This window comes from Leopardus geoffroyi, chromosome D1, assembly GCF_018350155.1.
Source record: "Leopardus geoffroyi isolate Oge1 chromosome D1, O.geoffroyi_Oge1_pat1.0, whole genome shotgun sequence".
Classification (NCBI taxonomy): domain Eukaryota; kingdom Metazoa; phylum Chordata; class Mammalia; order Carnivora; family Felidae; genus Leopardus; species Leopardus geoffroyi.
In genome coordinates, this window is record NC_059329.1 from 74,807,798 (window position 1) to 74,824,752 (window position 16,955).

Below are 16,955 nucleotides of genomic sequence, written 5' to 3' on the forward strand. Positions count from 1 at the left end.
CCAGCACGGCAGTTTTCCACCTACACTTTGTGTGTGAGGAAACTGATGTCTGCGAGAAATAACCTGTCCAAGGTCACTCAGCCTGGAATCCCGGCCTCCTGATTCCCAGTCCACTGCCCTTCTGAAAAGGGCCTTGTTCTGGGCAGGAAGGTTGAGGCTAAACTTTATCTCCCCCACCCCCCTGTATCTCTGCCTGGCCTATTTCCACCTCTGAGTTCTTTTTTTTTTTTTTTTTTTTAATTTTTTTTTTCAACGTTTATTTATTTTTGGGACAGAGAGAGACAGAGCATGAACGGGGGAGGGGCAGAGAGAGAGGGAGACACAGAATCGGAAACAGGCTCCAGGCTCTGAGCCATCAGCCCAGAGCCTGATGCGGGGCTCGAACTCACGGACCGCGAGATCGTGACCTGGCTGAAGTCGGACGCCTAACCGACTGCGCCACCCAGGCGCCCCTCCACCTCTGAGTTCTGAGACTGTCACCAGCTAGACCCCAAGAGCTGACCTTTACTCCTCACCTGCTTGGTTCCACTGACCTTTGTCCCACGTTCTTCCTTAAACTCTTCTTTCTTTATTTTTAATACGAAATTTATTGTCAAATTGGTTTCCATACAACACCCAGTGTTCATCCCAACAGGTGCCCTCCTCAATGCCCATCACCCACCCACCCTCCCCTCCCTCCCACCCCCCATCAACCCAGAGTTTATTCTGTTTTTAAGAGTCTCTTATGGTTTGCCTCCCTCCCTCTCTTTTTTTTCTCCCCCTCCCCCATGGTCTTCTGTTAAGTTTCTCAGGATCCACATAAGGGTGAAAACATATGGTATCTTTCTCTGTATGACTTATTTCCAGCTTATCTCTTAACTCAGGCAAAAGACCTTCGGGGCAAAATATCCTGTGATGGAAACTGAAACAACCCCAAGCAGTAACAACGGCCTGGACAGGAGCTCTGGTGGCCCAGACCACCCAGACCAGTTTAAGCTTAACACATACCCTGACTCACACCTGTGCAGACGGACCCTGGCGTGGCCTACAGTTACCTTTACCTCCTCATGATACTAAAATCTCCACCCAACGAGCCTCAGCCTCATTTACGTAACATACAATGTACGTATGGGCATGTTTCCTTAAGGAACAGGCGTTGACCTTCTGCTCGCCTGTGCATGCGACATGGCTCCCCATCTAAATGTTCATCCTAAATAAAAGAAACCTACTCACCCTCATTCAGGGAGTCACGACTTTGGCAGATTTTCCCCACGATCTCATTTGCTGCAAATAAAGTTTCCTTCGTGCGATTACCCACCTGTAGTTTCTACCTGGGACCCCCCTCCCCCCCCCCCCCAAGGAGCGAACTCACATGAGTTAGCTTACTCTGGCTGTCCTGCTCTGGGCTCCGAAGGTAGCAGGTTCTGCACCCTTCTTGCAGAAAGAGGGGAGCCTTACCTTGAGGAAAGAGGGGAGCCTTACCTTTGCGTGACCTGTCCCTCCTAACCCTTGAATGCTGTGTCCAGGGCTTTGGGGGTGCAGCTACGCCTGGGCTGTAGGCGGGCAAGTCTCCTTCTTTTGTCCCAACAGTGGAGTCACCGGTCCCTTAAATGTCTGGCCCCTTGGGGGCGATCCCTTACTGAGCCTCCACAGCTGCCCCGGCTAGATTGGCACGCTGCTCTGGTGGGGGAGGGGAGGGGGGAAGTAAGGCTGGAGCCAAGGCTGGAGGAAATGCTGGGGACCAGGCGTGTGGGCAGGAGACTGAGGGTGGTGGTCCGGGCTTACTTTTCCTGTTCTCTTTCGCCAGAGGTTTTGGTTCTCACTGCTGGTGGGCGGGACCTCGCTGAGCTGAGGGGCTCAGGGTAGCGTGTGTGTGCGCACACGCACATACATACACATATGTACATGTGTGCACAGTCCAGGGGGGCCGGAGTCAGGGAAGTCTGCCACTTCGCATACATCCAGGGGGCACCGTTCATGTTGGACTCTATGTGTGGTGCCTGCACGGCTTAAGTGGCCTCACAGGGCCACCCTGGAGGAGGAGATAGACATGTTAGCTCCCCTCCCCCTTCCCACTCCTACAGCTCAATCCTTCTCTAATCCAGGTAGAGGGTAAGAGGGCCTACCCTCCTGTTGGAGGATGGCTGGAGAGCATGCCCATCCCCCGCTCTGGGACCTGCATCCCAGCTGTTCAAAGCCCCTCCCCGTTCTTTCCTTATTGTCTGCACGCTTGGGACAGTCTACCAACACACATGAGGTTCTGGTGCTTTGTAAGGACTCACTGGTCGGTCAGCAGCCCTGCCCTGGATCCTCCCATGCCCTGGAGTGACCCCCGCCTGCCAGCAGCAGCATCACAGCTACTTTTGCTGCATCCCTGAGGGCAGGGGTAAGAATAGAGCAGGAGTGTCCGGGTGGCTCAGGATCTGAGCCCTGGGGCAGAGTCCCTGGGCGCTTTGGGGGGGAGGCTACTGTCCGCCCAGGCCTTATAAGGGAAACGTCCAGGTTGCAGCTGCTATTGGGACCTGTAGGGCTCATGGGGTAAGTGGGCTGGCCTACAGGGAGGAGCCTGGGTGTGACCTGAAAGTCTCCCTGCCCGAGCCTTGGCCTCTCTGGCCCATCTGTCGGAGCTGGTGGCCTTCCAGACACTTTGCCTCCTCTGGAAGCCTCCCATACCTGTCCTTGAGGCTCCTCATGGTCCAGGCCTCCTGGATGGGTTGGAGGTGAGGGTGCAGGAGACCCTGCCAAAATCAAATGGATTTGGCCCATACCTCCAATCTCCACAGGGGGCACTAGGGAGCTGGAGGGTGTGCCTCTGCGTGTGTGTGTGTGTGTGTGTGTGTGTGTGTGTGTGTTGTGTGAGTGTGTGTGTAGAGGGTGCACAGAGACCAGGCGCTAGGGACCTTGAGTGTGTGTGTGTGTGTGTGTGTGTGTGTGTGTGTGTAGAAGATGCACAAAGACCGGATTACAAGGAGACAGGGAGGGGAGAGGCAATTATACGGACACAGGAGGCTAGTTTTGCTCAAAATGCTCCGTTTATTGCTCTATTCAATGACCACGAGCAAATTATAAAAAGACACCAAATGTCTCTGTCTGCCGTGGAATAAATATTTAAAGTCAGCAATAAAAACACGTGGCTCCAAGATAACACATGTTGCCAAGAGTCATGCACGCCCGACTGACGGGCTCTCAACACACGCATGGACACAGGAACACACGCAGAGCTACACGCAGCGAGACTTCTGGAAAGGCTTTCCCACGGTGACACAGAAAAGTGTTCCACACGGATCTGGGGCCCAGACCCCACCCCACCCTCAGAGCTCCCCCTTCTCCCACCCCCCACCAGGGCTCAGGTCCTCTGGGTTCACAGCCCCCCTCCGTCCCCTGCTTCCTCAATGCCTCACAGGCTGGTCACTGCCTCCTGAAGGCATCTGACACCAACAGGTCATCCTGGCTGTGATACTCCCCCCACCCCAACCCAGAGACCTCTCGCCCAGCTGAGACCTCTCGGCCCACTCCTCAGGCGCTCCCCATCCCGAGCTCAGTAACTGGGGCAAAATCCAATCTGCTGGGTGGGAAGTGGGGGTGGGGGCCCAGGGCAGGCGCCTCTGCCTGGGCTACTGTGGGGCTGGAGCTCATCACCCCTTTCCCCGGGCCGAGGAGACACAGTGTCCGGTACAGACAGCAGAGATGGACGGACAGACAGACACGCTACAGCGGGACGCTTGCGGCACAGAAACGTTTTGGATCAAGTAGCAATGGAACTATCATTAAAAACTGAGGCCCCAGGTCTGCATGGCATGGGTCAGGCCCCGGGGCCCCAGGCCTGGCCTGGCACATCCCTCTCCCACCCTGCCCCAGTCCCCAGTATGTACAGTAGGAAGAGCTATGTTGGGGAGCAGGGGCCAGGCCAAGGCTGCCGGAGGAGGGAGGAGGAAGGAACAGACTAGAGAGAAGGAAGCAGGAGGGGCAGGGACGGGGGGCAGGTGGGGACCCGAGGCAGGGCCCCGCGTGTAACCGGGGGGAGGGCCCAGACTCAGGTTGGGCGGTGCCCAGAGGACCTCGGGGCAGGAGCGCAGTCACTCTGGGGACTGGCGTGACAGCTGCTTCTCGTAGAGGCTCATGACATGGTGTACAAACTGGTATTGCTCACATGTCTGGATCATGCCGCCCCTGCGGGCAGAGATGCACAGCGGAGATGGGATGGTTGAGAGATGACGGGCTGCGGGAGGGTGCCCCCAAACCCACGACTGCCCATCATTCGCGAGGGGCCTGGTCTTTGTGTAGCGCGGAGGGGTCAACCCTTGCCAGCCGCGTCCCTCTGCTCCTTCCTGTCCCGCCCAGCTCTGGCGCACATTGCAGGGACAGAGAGGACGTGCCCCACCACCCCTCTCCCCTCCCCCCCCCCAGCTGGGTTCCTTTCCCCTCCTCATCAAGCCAGCAGCTGTCTGGATCCAGCTCCTCTCCCCATCTGTGTCCTCCACTCCCCATCCGCCAGCACGTCCACGTGCTGTGGGTCCTCCTGCCCCGCACCCCACGCGTGCCTCAGTCTCTCCCCATGCGCGCCCCACCCCCCCGCCCCGTGCACAGGCTGACCTGTCCTGACGGAGCTGGCACGTGGTCTTAAGGATGTCCACCACTCCCTCCTGCCGCAGCTGCTGGCAGCAGATGCTGGTGGCGATGAAGCAGCCCGTCCTCCCAATCCCTGCACTGAGGGCAGAGGGCACGCTGGGGTAAGGAACGGACCGGCGTGGGGAGCAGGGAGGCTGCGCTGCCCTGGTGGGTGGCTGGGAGGACCCACCTGCAGTGGACAATGATGGGGGCGCAGCGGGGCCCCTCCTGCCGGGCGGCCTCCTCCACCTCCCGCACCAGGTGCAGGAGTGGGGGGGCCCGGTCTGGGGTCTTCTGGTCGGGCCAGGACGTGAACCAGTAATGCTTCAGGCCTCGCTCTTCGGTCCCGCTCTGTCCAGGAGACAGAGACCCACCCCAGATACATGTGAACTCTTAGAGTCCCCAACGCAGCCCAAAGTTGGGAAGGGAGCAGCGAGAACACAGTGGGGAGACCCCGGCGTGGGACCCACGGCCTCTGCCACCTACACCGTGCTGCTCGTACTGCTCAGTGGCATCAGAGACCCACAGCCAGCTTGGTAGTGGAAGCTGCTCAGTGACAACTGGTCTTCCCTGGTCCGTTCTGCCCCAACAACTCCAGGGTCCTCCAAGAGAGGCAGGGAGTCCCTCTCCAATCCGCTCCTGTCCTCTGCTCCCTTATCTTAAACAGCCGGGTCACCCCTCAGTCTCATGACCCGGAGCCTGGGGGCTCTCCCGCTCACGTCACTACGCTTCGCCTGCCACCACCCCCAAGTCTTGTCAGTGTTTTTGCCTCTCCACCAGCGCCACCTCCGCTTCGCCCTTTATCGTGTCTCCACCGTCTCTCCCTCCCCCCTGACTGCTCTATCCCCACAGTGGCCAAACGTGGACCGTGTGCAGCACAGATCTGGACACGCTGCTCTCCTGCTCAGAACTCTCCAACGGCCCTTGTTGCTCTCCGAATAAAACCCACTCTCCTTAGTCTTCAGTCTGGCAAATGAGACACACCGTATAGGATCTAGCCCTCCAGGCCCGTCTCCGACCCCTGAACACGGGTAGTACTCAATCTGGAGTGCTCCTGCACTCCAGATGGTTTGTACGTAAAACCTCTGCGGTGCGCGCGCGCGCGCACACACACACACACACACACACACACACACACACAGAGCTATTCCATCTTCCGTGCCTTTCTTTTTAACTTTTTTCTCTGCCTGGAATGTTTTCTCCCTTGTTTGCCCCTGGTCAACTCCTACTCATCCTGCCAACTCCATTCAGCACCACCGCTTCCAGGAAGCCCTCCCTGAACACCCTGGCTAATGGAGTGGCCTTCTTCTATGTTTTTGCCAGTCTCTAGCCTGGTACTTACCATTAGGGGTGCTCCTTTAGGAGAGAGTCCAGGTTTTGGACAGTCTGTGTTCCCAGTACCCACCCAGAACCAGGCGTAGGGAGGCTTCTTGCAGAGACTCATGGACTCATGGACAAAAGTAAATACTCCCCACGGCAGTGTGACAATGAGGCGGCCCTCAACTCACCTCAGCCTCTCTTTCTGGGGAAGCAGAAAGCTTCCTGGTACTTGGCTCACCTCTCCCAGCCTTTGGGGTTATTACATTGGGCTCTACCCAATCCACAGGATTCCTAAGGAACAATCTCCTCTCTTGTGCTGAGCCTAGAAGAAGCACCACTTCAGGGTGGGAGGATACCTCCCCCCCACCCTTTTGGGCTGTTTTGTATTGCTCATATTTTGTATGTCTTCCTTTTTTTTTTTTTTTTTTCCCCCTTTTTGTGTAACCATGACTTTCCTGTGCAACCCAAACGCAGCAAGAAGTGTCTGCCCTCTGGTGGACAGATTGAATACTACAGGATCTCAAAGTTCTAACGGACCTTCAATTCTAAGGACTGGAGGTTGTTTGGAGATCTCTTACCCAGGCAGTTCTGGACTTGAGTGTATCTGAAGCAGAGTTGGAAGGCATCATGAATGACAGTGTAGACAGAGAGAGAGCCCAAGAGCATAAAATACAACTGATATCTGGTCCTGCCTCTGGCCCCCAAGTCCATTCACCCCTCCCTCGTCCCTGTTTATCAGTACATCCTGAGAGTGACAGAGGCCTGGATTTCAGCTACAGACCCCGTTATCTGTGGAGGCTCCCGGTCATGGTCCTGTCCCCCATCCTCCCAGTCCGGCCCAGTCCGGCCCAGCCCAGTCCCTGGCCTCACCCTGAGGGAGATGAGTCGCAGCCGGTAATCCTCGGTATGAATGACTTTCTGCACAGTGATCTCCACTCCGTCGTACATCACCTGCTCCTCCGGCCAATACTCAGTGCACTTCTGCAGGGGCCCAGACCAGGCTGCAATACACTCCCAGTTCCCCACCCGGTTTCCCCAGTGCCCCACCAGGGCCAGCAGGGCAAGATATAAAAGGACAACAGGTTCGCAGGTAGACGGCAGCTCAAACCTCAGCTTCATAACCTGTACGTTACTTCCCTTTTTTGAGCCTCAGTTTCCTCATCTGGAAACCGGAAGTGATGCCTACTCTGAAGCACTCTAGTGGGGATTCGATTAAATGGGCTACTATGGGTAAAGAAGTAGCCGGAGTGGGCCCCAGCGGGCAGGGAGGCAGGACCCTATCAGAGCATAAGCCGGGCAGGTGGAGAGGGCAGGGCCTGGACTTAACCTCGCTCAGCCTCCCATTTCCTCCCCTTGGCAGTGGCGTGAACACTACCACCCTCACGAGACTGTTGTAAGGATTCATACGGAAACAAGGTGCTTAGCCGAGGGCACAAAGCAGCAGACGCCTGGCAGCGGCATGGGGCGCCTACCTCATTCATCTCCTCGATGTTGGTGATCATGACGATGATGGGTGTCTGCTCCTGCCACACCATGCGCCAGAAGTCGCTGACCGTGCTGACGATGGGTCCCTGCGTGGCAATGTACACCTTCTCCTCCCCACCGTAGCCCTGTGGCCAGCCAAGTCCAGGCTATCAGGGTCGGACACAGTGCTCCCTGGGCCCAGTCCCCACACTCAGGCCCTTCCCGGGGGGCTGGCAGGAGCCGCGCTGGCTTAAGGGCAAGCCTGGAGGTCAGATCCTGTTGGCTTGGGCCTCCCTTTCAGGGAGAGGTCGCTGGGATGGGGCTACGTACCCGGATGTAGTTGGCGTTGATGTAGGAACTCAGAGGGTCATCGGGGTCTGGCGAGGTCAGACATACTCTGCTGTGGGGGTCTGGGGTGTGGTGGGGGGGAGACAGGTGAGGCTGGTATTTGACAGAAGCAGCACCCCTCTAGTGCAGGGCTCACCTTATCTGGCCCGCTTCCGGGCACCCACATTTTTCCTGGGACTCCTGAAGTTCCTCCTTCGCCTACCCACTAGCAAAACACAGGCCCGTCTCCGTGACCCTGGGTCTCCACCTCCATAGCATCATTGCCTGCCCCTTGCCTGTGTCCCTTAAGCTGCCCCGGGCTCACTGTGCGTCATGTTCTGGAGAGGAGTGAGCTAAGTCCAGAAAAGGAACTACCTACAGTGCACATCCTGGTCGGCAGGGGTGGCAGAGTTTGGGTACGCACGGTCACTGACGTGCTGTGCACACTTGAAAAGCACACGTCCTTCCTAAGCCTCGACTTTCCTATCTATAATACGGGGGGTAGACACGCCCACTTCCCAGCGTTACTGGGAAGCTAAACGAGAAAACAGCTGTGAAAGTGCGAGGTAAACCGTCAAGTGCTTTATAAAGAGCTATTAAGATCTGGGGGTAGAGAGCCAAGGGAGAGCCCAGGGATGGATGAAATGGTAGGGTCTTAGCAGCAGGTGCACGTGTGCACGGAGGGCTTTTTCCTTTTTCTCCCAGTCTATTCCCGCGTCAAATCCCACAGCCGCAGATTCTCACAACCTCCTGTTCCTCTTCTTGGAGTAGAATCTGTTTTGTTCCAGCTACAGCCTCCCTGAACGGACTATTCTGTCAGCCAGCAGAGGCTGGGACTGGGACGGGGAGGCCATGTGAGGCGGGCAGGGAGTTGGCTGGGGGCCCGGGGCCCTAGCCTCTGGTCTGGCTCTGTCACCAGCTCACTGTCTTAGCCCTTCTCTGGGCTTCGGTTTCTCTCCCGAGAAACTACAGGCTGAACTAGAGGCACATCCGGCATACAGGCTGGGGCTCTCCGAGGCAGCACAGGGGAGCCAGAGGGTGGGGTCCAGGTCCTGGCTCTGTGACTTGTTACGAGTGCCAACGGGCACGATTGCCTTAGTTCCCCTGTGCCGCGTCTGTGAACCGGAGACATCCCTTCCGTCATGGCCCCGCTGGTCTTGTAAAAATAAAAGGAGTGAATAGTATCCAGATGTCCTCAGGCCAGGAACTTAGCCCAGCACGCGCTGTATCGCATAGCACGTAGCTGTGATCGCTGCCATTATTACAAGTTTCCCTGTAGGTTAACAGGTCGAGAGGATCCCAGACCTGGTAGGAGAAACAGGAGGTGACCCTCACAAGCCTCCGTTCTCCGGACCTTTTATGGGGAGGCGAGTTCTCCTCCCTCCCATGCCCGGAAGTCCTGGCAGGTGATCTGGGGGTGGGGCCCCCTTGTGGACAGGGGCACAGAGAGGTTAGGGGTGGAGGAGGGAGGGTCCATGAAGGAGACTCTGGGTGGCCAGCAGAAGAGAGGAGCGGGGAGTGCTGAGGGGTCACCTCCCTGCCTGCCCAGATTACGTGCTAGAAGTGGACACACCCCTCTTTGACCAGCCACCAGGGCCTCTGGCGTTGAAGAAGAACCACTGTGGGAACGGGAATGGTTCTACTGACCCCACTGAATACTGCCTCCGCGCCTGGCACTGTGCTGGAGGGTAGGGACTCCCCGACAAACAGGACATGGTCCCTGCCCCCAAGTGCCAGGCAGGCAGACAAGCAGCGTGTGGTCTGAAAGCACCCAGGCTGGGTCTGAAGGCCCTGTAGGAGCAGGAGTAGGGAACACCATTCTGTCTGATGCCAGTGCCCGGGGCCAGGCGGGGGGTGGTGACGTGAGGTGGTGAGGAACCAAATGACAAAGGGTCTTACAAACCACACTTATAAGGCTGGACCTAAACCGGAGGGTTATAAAGGTGGCAATGACAGGGTAAAGGAGAAGAATGACATGACTGGATGTCTGCTTTGCACCATTTCGGGGACAATGGTAGATGATGGACAGGAGGGGAGACCAGCCAGGAGATTATTGCCCAGCCCAACTCCAGGGGCATTATGTCAGTGAAGTCCATGTAAATGGCACCCCTGGAATTGGGCAACATACAAGCCCTGAACCCCAAAAAGTCATTTGGCAGTGAGGATGGCGAGGGAGAGCTGATCCGAGATTTCCTTCCTTCCTCCCTCCCTCCCTCCTTTCCTTCTATCCTTCCCACCCCTCCCTCCCTCCCTCCTTCAAACAGGAGCAGAATGTCTGCTATGTGTCAGGCACTATTTTGGTACTTGGGACACAGTGGCAAACGGACAGAAAGCGCTCCCCTGTATCTTGTCCTCAGTGCTGCCAGCTGGGTTACCGGTCACTTTGTCCTAGTAACTGTCCACGGATCTGTTTCTTCCATTAGACTGTGAACTCCCTGTGTCTCATTCATGCCTGAATTCTCATCCCCTGGGGTAGGGGCTCAGCAAATGTGGGCCAAACGAATGAGAGAACAAGCCTCGGGGTGTCCTGGATCTGGTGGGCCTCTGCCAAGCCTGACGTGTCCTCTGTCACACACACCCCCGCGCGGATCCCGGGCTCTGAGGCACAGGGTCAATTCTTGCTGGCCACAGAGGATTCTCTGTTGAGCTCCAGGGCGTGCAGGCTGAGAGCATGGTGAAAGTGGCCCAGGGCCTCTCAGCAATCCAGTGGGGACCGCTGGAGCGATGGCCGGGCTCCCAGCCTCCCCCAGGGGTCATTCTGAGTGGCCAGCAAAGCCCCCGGTTCTGGGGTACCCGAGCCCCTCCCTTCACGCGGGGCTGCCTGGTTGGAGGGTGGCAAGATGAGGGACGAGGTGAGCAGCCCTGAATAATGCATCCTGGCCTTAAATGGTGCTTTGTTTAACCGGAACTACCTAGAGACTGTGTAACCATAGCAACCACAAGTCGATATTTTAAAAGTTAAAAATAAGTCATGACATCTTACATGTTGTTGGAGATGCTGATGGGAAAACTGCTTTTTTAAAGCCTCGTTACTCCACCAACCGAGCGGAGTAGGTTGGTGGGGACTCACTTCCAACACGTCACCCCCTAAGCCAGCCTTGGGGCCTGGGGCCTGAACTTGACAGGGGTGACAGGCAGACAGGGGCTTGATGAAAGTTATCCGAAAATGACACCCCAGGCTGAAAGCGGAACATTCGGTCACCTGGTCTAACTGTCCCTCTCAGACCTGCCAGGGGACTGACCATGCAGCTTCACTTGCACACCCTGAGTGACGTGGAGCTCACTCTCTGACAGGCAGCTCATTCCCTTGTGGGGCGTCCCTTCCTGTGAGAGGACTCACAATCAGAACAAAGTCAACTCAAGGTAGACCAAAGAGCCCAGTTCCGGGGTCAAGGAGGCCCAGTTTGAAACTTCCTGGCTGCGTGACTGTGGATGAGCCAATCAACCTCTCGGAGCCCTCATTTCCTCCCTTCAAAATCTGCCCACTCTGAAGAGATAAAAGAGAGTGAAAATACTCTCCAGTCACCATGCACCGTCTAGGAGCTCTTACGACCTTCACTCTTTCTCTCTGGGTTTCCAGAGCCAGGCACAGCCAGGGCAAGGGTGAAGGAAAGAACTAACCTCTGCCCTGAGCAGGGAGACTTTCCCGGCACTCGGTACCCCCTAACCCTCCTTCCCTCCTTCTCGTGACCCTGAAGGCCTAGCTCAGGGCAAGGGGCACCCAGGTGAGGGTGAGCCTGCCCTCACCTTCTGGGGCAGCGAGTACTCACTGGGAAGGATGGTTTTGTACCGGTTCTTCCGCACCAGCCCAGGGATGTCATACTCCTTCGGATCCACAAAGTTCATGGGGATTTCCTGCAAGATGAGGACACGGGGGAGTTAGCAGCTGTGGGCTGGCTCTCACAGACGTTGGAATCCAGGCACCGGTGTGCCCCTAACTTCTAGTCCAGACGTTTGCTTGAGTGCATGCCTTCATTCAGTAAACATTTAGTATTAAATGAGTCACTGCACATAAAAAGCATTTAGAATAGCACCTGGCACATAGCGAGTAAATAATAAATGTTATTATTATAGTCGATCAAGGGCCAACCTGGCACATAGTAGACACTCAATTAATGGCTGCTGAACAAAGAACAAGGAGAGAACCAGGGACCTGACCAATCACACTCCCTGCGCTGCAGCCAACCTGAATGGCTTCACGGATCCGGGTTCCCACCCAGGGCATCCCCACCGCAGGAGCTCAGGCAGTGCCGCACTCTTTGTAGTTAACATCCACCCCATCCTCTGTCCTGTCCACCTTAAATGCCATCTCCTCCAAGAAGCCTTCCCCGATTCTCCCCGGGAAAAGAGCCTCCTTCTGAGCTCCCAAGGATATGTTTGCACCTCCCAATCATGCTCTGTGTCGAGAGCCCCAAGTTCACACTTCTCCACCTGGCATGTGAGGTTGCCTTGCATCTGGTCTTTGTTTACCGCGGGTTGTTCTCAGTGACCCGCTCTCTAGTTACAGGCAGGTCTCTTCTGTGCTGCAAATACGCCCCTCTCCATCCCGCTCCAGGTCTGAGCTCCCAGCGTGCCTTCTGACTCTGCTAATCGGGAGCCCTGATCCCACCCCTCTCCACCTGTCCAAACAGTTCCTAGGCTGTAAGTTCACCTCTTGGCCCCTCCCCACTGTTCTCCAGGATGACTCCCCAGTGCCTCGGGCTTCTTCACCCCCCCCCCCCCCCCCCGCCTTCCATCTGACCCCGCTGCTCAGTGCCTGACTACACGTAGTTTCACAGTGTCCACAGTTTTTGGACATAGTAAGTATGGGCTTTAAGTATTGAGAAAGATTCACTTTCTTGGGTTACTGTGGAATCGAAAAAAACAAAAAAACAACCAACACCAAAACCAACGTGTCCAAAAGTGCCCACGGAGTGAGCATGCAGGCCACGTTCTTTTCTCTCTGGGCAAAATCAACAACAATCTACTGAACAGGAAACACCAGAGAGGATTCAAACCACTTCTTCAAGGGGAGGTGATGATGGGGGACACAGAGCAGAACTGAGGCTCGGGTGGTTAAGGAAGGCTTTCTGGAAGCATCCAGTGGGGCAATGATGTGAGTACAGGCATGGGAGGAGAAGCCCGGGGGTAGGGGGAGGTGGTGGTCCAGTTTGAAGTGGACAGTCGCTGTAGGGGTGGGGGGCATAGGGCTGAACAAAGAGGCTGGGCTAGCCCAACTCGGGTAAGACAGGCGATGCCCAGCCCTGGAAAATGTGGAGCAGTGGTTCGGAGAGTGACTGCGGTTTTCACAGAGGAAACGGCCATCCAGTCCAGGTAGGAGACAAGGTGGCCTGGGCAAGGGGAGCTGGGGGAGGTTCATGGCTTCCCCATCCCTCTGGCCTCTCCCCGCATACCCAGGGCCTCTTTCCCATTCCTGCCCATACTGGTGAGTTACCGGATGGGTAGGTTTGAGTGAGGAATCAGCTTTTGGACCCAAGCCCCTTCCTTCCTCCTCCTTTGGGGACCATCCTGCAGAGAAACAAACAATAGGGATGGCCTCCATGGGGTGCACCACCTGGGGTGGGTAGAAAATGTGCAAATTCTGGGGGTCAGTATTAGAAAGCTCACTATTACGACGCACCTAAGCCTCACTTCACACTTTGCCTTCATCGACGAAAATAAAGGAGACACTGTCATTACGTCTTAGCTGATGACTGGTTGGGGGCTCAGGCAGGTAAAGCAGGTAAATGTCATTTATCGGGCCCCTCAAAATCCCACAGGAGGCAGCTGGACCAGGCTGCTGCAAAGGGTCTAGAGGGGGACGGGGTGACTGGAGGGATGTCAGAGGATGAACGACGCTTGGTGATGTCAGCCGGGCAAAGGGAGGGAAAACAGGAAGTCAGAAGGAAGGCATTCTTTGACTTTCAAAGCACCGCAGTGGGCAGTGAGGACTTGGGGACGCCACCGAGCACCAGTCACCCAGCGGAGCCCTCTGCACACATTAGCCATGTCTTTCATCCTTGCAACATTCCTATGATTTCTACCCCCATTTTCCAGGTGAGGAAACGGAGGCGCAGAGGGGAAGCAGCTCGCCCAAGATGGTGGGAGAGCTGACAAGGAAATAACAAATCCATCAGATGCTGGGTTCAGGGCACCCCCACCACTGCCTTGCTAGGTGCGTGATCGGTGTGAGCAGAAAGGTCTACCCAGAGTGGCGTGACTGGCACGGGAGGACTCACAAAGAATTCTGCCTGCAGCAGGAAGGGGTCCAGGGCCTTCTCGTGAAGCTCCTTGGCCTGCAGGACACGGGAGGCGCTGAGCAGGTACTCGCGGGCTGACTCCTCACGTGGGGACATGAGATAGCCGAAGCCCTCCTCATTGCAGCCTGGTGTGCACATGTCCAGGGTCAGGGAGACATTGGAGCCCCTCCTGGAAGGACCGGGAAAGGGGGAGTGAGTCTCAGGGGCGGGGAGGTGGGGAGGGAGAGATCAAGGGTGGCAGCGGGAGGAGTGGGAAGGTGACAGCGCCCCTGACGGGAACAGCATGAGTCTCAGCTCCGGGGCTTAAGCCTGATTCCCCGTCTCCTGCCTCCTGCAATGGAGATGCTAACTGAGGTGGGGGGCTTGGGGCCCCGGTTCCAGAGGTTCCATCCAAGGCGGCCTCAACACAGCCCTCCCTGGACTCTCTTCTGTCACTGCCCAGAGGCAGTGCCCAGCCCTGTGGCCCCAGGAAGCTCAAGAGAGAGGGCACCTGACTAGAGCAGGGAAGCGACGCTCTACCCTCTGCATCATGGCCTTGGTCCTGCCAGTGCTGGCTGACGCTGGCCATGAGTCATGGAAATCTCATCCAGGAGAAGCCAGGCGCCTTGGCTATCAGGGGAAGACGGAGTCCCGGGGCTGCACAGCAGCAGCAAAGATGCCTGCACTGGACAGGCTCTACCCCATTCGGTGTCTAAAGCGTCAACAGAACAGTTGAAGGGCGCTGACCACATAGAAAGGGAAAGCGAGTCCCAGAGAGGGGACAAGAACTGCCCAAGCTCACACAGTAAGGGAATCGCAGAGCCGAAACTAAAAGCTAGGTTTTCTGACTCCTCGTCCAGGGCTTCTTCCAAGATATCATGTGGAGAACTCAAACCTGGTGTGATCCAGCTTACCCAACGAGGCTCTGAAAAGGTGCTGACACCTCCCAAAGTATGTTCTGGGGAATACTCCGGGACATTCTATAAAAGCAGAGTGGTCAGCAGACTTTGAGGAATGCCACATGCTACCCGCTTGCTGATTTACAATGAACGCAAGCGTGTTACAGGCCCTGACAAGTCCTGTAATAAGGGAACCTACCCGAACTTACTTGAGCACAGCAGCCTATGTGTGAGTGTGCACACACATACACCTGTATATGCCTATGTGCTCGTGTGTACTAACGGCACTTCTCAGCATTTACCTTGGGGCACTCTGATCTATAGGAATCAGACCTGACGAGCATGTGTCTACACTGGCTAAACTAAGAGGCCAGCTCTATCCTGGGCCCTGGGAGTCAGAGTCAGGCATCTGCCCTTCTGATGGGGAGCTGAGAGCTCAAAAGCCCATAGAGCCCACCCCTTCTCCACCCCTCCCACCTTTCCTGTAGACCCATGGACTTGACGGTGAGTGAGGCAGGGTCGGCCTCCGGCTTGATGTCCATCACGAAGTCAAACACAGGAGTCTCAGGGACAGGGTCCAGGTCTAGGAAGTCATCCTCGACCTTCTCTTCCATCCACTCGGAGTAGGTGAAGGAAGGCTGGCGGCTCACGGACTGGCGTCTATCCTCAGGGCGCGGTGGGGCAGATGGCTCTGGGGGAGCCCTCAGGAGGTGCCACACCTAGTTGGGAAGGCACAGCATCGTGGACCTGGGGCCGTGTCAGCTGGCCCCTGAGTGATGGGGTGTCCATGAGATGGAGTCCCCTGCCCTCAATGAGTCTAGAGCAGCCCTGCTCTCCTGGGAGCCGTCTGCATAGCACCGCCCTTCACCTAGATGGGAGTTTCCAGTCCCCACCCGACTCCCTGCCCCCACCCTCCCCCAACCCTCAGTCTCTTGTGGACTGAGGTCTTGTCGGTGGGGTGTGGGGCTCCTACACCAGTCTTCTCTGGCTTTAGTCCTTCCCTCAGCTTAGAACATCGCAAACCCTTCTTCAAGAAGAAGGTGTCCCTCAACCCAGGCTGGGCTCACCAGTGGAAGGGCACAGATACCCTGTCCTTGCCCCCACCTGAAACATCTAGCTCGGAAATCAAGTGGGAGCTGGGGGGGACTGGGCCTCAGGGTCAGAGGAGGGGTGCACAGAGGTCAGGCCAGGAGGTACCTTACCAGGGTGGTAATGAGGATCACAGACAGAGTAACCAGCAGCAGATTGGGGACTTCCCAGGTCCCAATGCCCAGCCAGGCCTGGGGAACATGAGACAGACAGTCACCACAGGGTGGTGGTGGCGGGGGGCCAAGTTCTCATTCATTCCGGCAGCGACAGAACTGAGGCTCTGAAAGCTGCTGACCAGGTCTGGGTGGGGAGCAGGGAGATGGGTTTCAGGGGCATGGAAGTATCTTCTGAACTCGGAGAAGCCCCATCCAGGGGTTGGTGGGGCTGGAGGTCCCCAGTCGCTCCCTCCTACCTTGGAGCTCCCTGGAGCTTACTCACCATGGGTCCCAGCTGTTCCGGGAGTGTGAGCAAGGAGGAGATGAGGTCTGTGGCATTCTGTGACCAGATGGGGCCATAGCCGCTGAGCCAGAGCACCCCGCAGGCAAGCTGGGGCAGCCAGGGGGAGCGGACTGAGTTTGGACCCTGGGCTCCTGGCCCCCATGTCCCCCTGCAGAGCTCACCTGCAGCCTCAACCTGGCCCCCCCAAGGTCCAGACTGCAGAGCTCAGGGAAGAGCCCAGGTACTGTGTGCGCAGAGCAGGCCTCAGGACTCTCCCTGGAGAAAAGCTGACTGGAGGGAGCCAAGATAAAACCCTTCCCAGAAGGGACCCCCACCAGGTACCCACGTAAAAAGAAAAGTTTCCCAGAGATGTATCTCCATAGACGGGAAATTCTCAGAGAGACCCCTGCAGGCCTGGCTGCTGGGGAGGCCTCAAGTCCTGCTTCTTGGGTTAGGGAAGGCAGGCTGTGAGGGTCTTAGCTCCTGAGGCTGTAGCTGAGACCTCCAGCCTCCTGTACACACCAGCCCGAGGGCTTGGAGTCACTGCGGGACACCGAGAAGGCCCCTCACCTCCCACGATCCCCAGGTGGCCATCCTGGGGAGGACGCGGGGG

At 56.9% G+C, this 16,955-nt stretch overlaps 1 protein-coding gene across 3 annotated transcripts in view; it reads right to left on the bottom strand.

The window, feature by feature from the left end:
• Positions 1 to 2,989: 2,989 nt before the first annotated feature.
• PTPN5 (protein tyrosine phosphatase non-receptor type 5) overlaps positions 2,990 to 16,955 on the bottom strand; it is a 55,080-nt gene continuing 41,114 nt past the window's right edge. For 2 of the 3 annotated variants that reach the window (XM_045484732.1, XM_045484733.1), the window contains 11 exons: positions 16,343 to 16,450; positions 16,018 to 16,095; positions 15,293 to 15,534; positions 13,917 to 14,106; positions 11,469 to 11,553; positions 7,702 to 7,781; positions 7,380 to 7,517; positions 6,778 to 6,888; positions 4,778 to 4,938; positions 4,573 to 4,686; positions 2,990 to 4,149 (listed from right to left, as the gene is read on the bottom strand). In XM_045484732.1, the coding sequence (XP_045340688.1) occupies positions 4,056 to 4,149; positions 4,573 to 4,686; positions 4,778 to 4,938; positions 6,778 to 6,888; positions 7,380 to 7,517; positions 7,702 to 7,781; positions 11,469 to 11,553; positions 13,917 to 14,106; positions 15,293 to 15,534; positions 16,018 to 16,095; positions 16,343 to 16,450 (1,401 nt within the window). In that variant the 3' untranslated portion in view covers positions 2,990 to 4,055. The remainder of the gene's footprint in view (positions 4,150 to 4,572; positions 4,687 to 4,777; positions 4,939 to 6,777; positions 6,889 to 7,379; positions 7,518 to 7,701; positions 7,782 to 11,468; positions 11,554 to 13,916; positions 14,107 to 15,292; positions 15,535 to 16,017; positions 16,096 to 16,342; positions 16,451 to 16,955) is intronic. The other variant, XM_045484734.1, reaches the window with a different exon arrangement.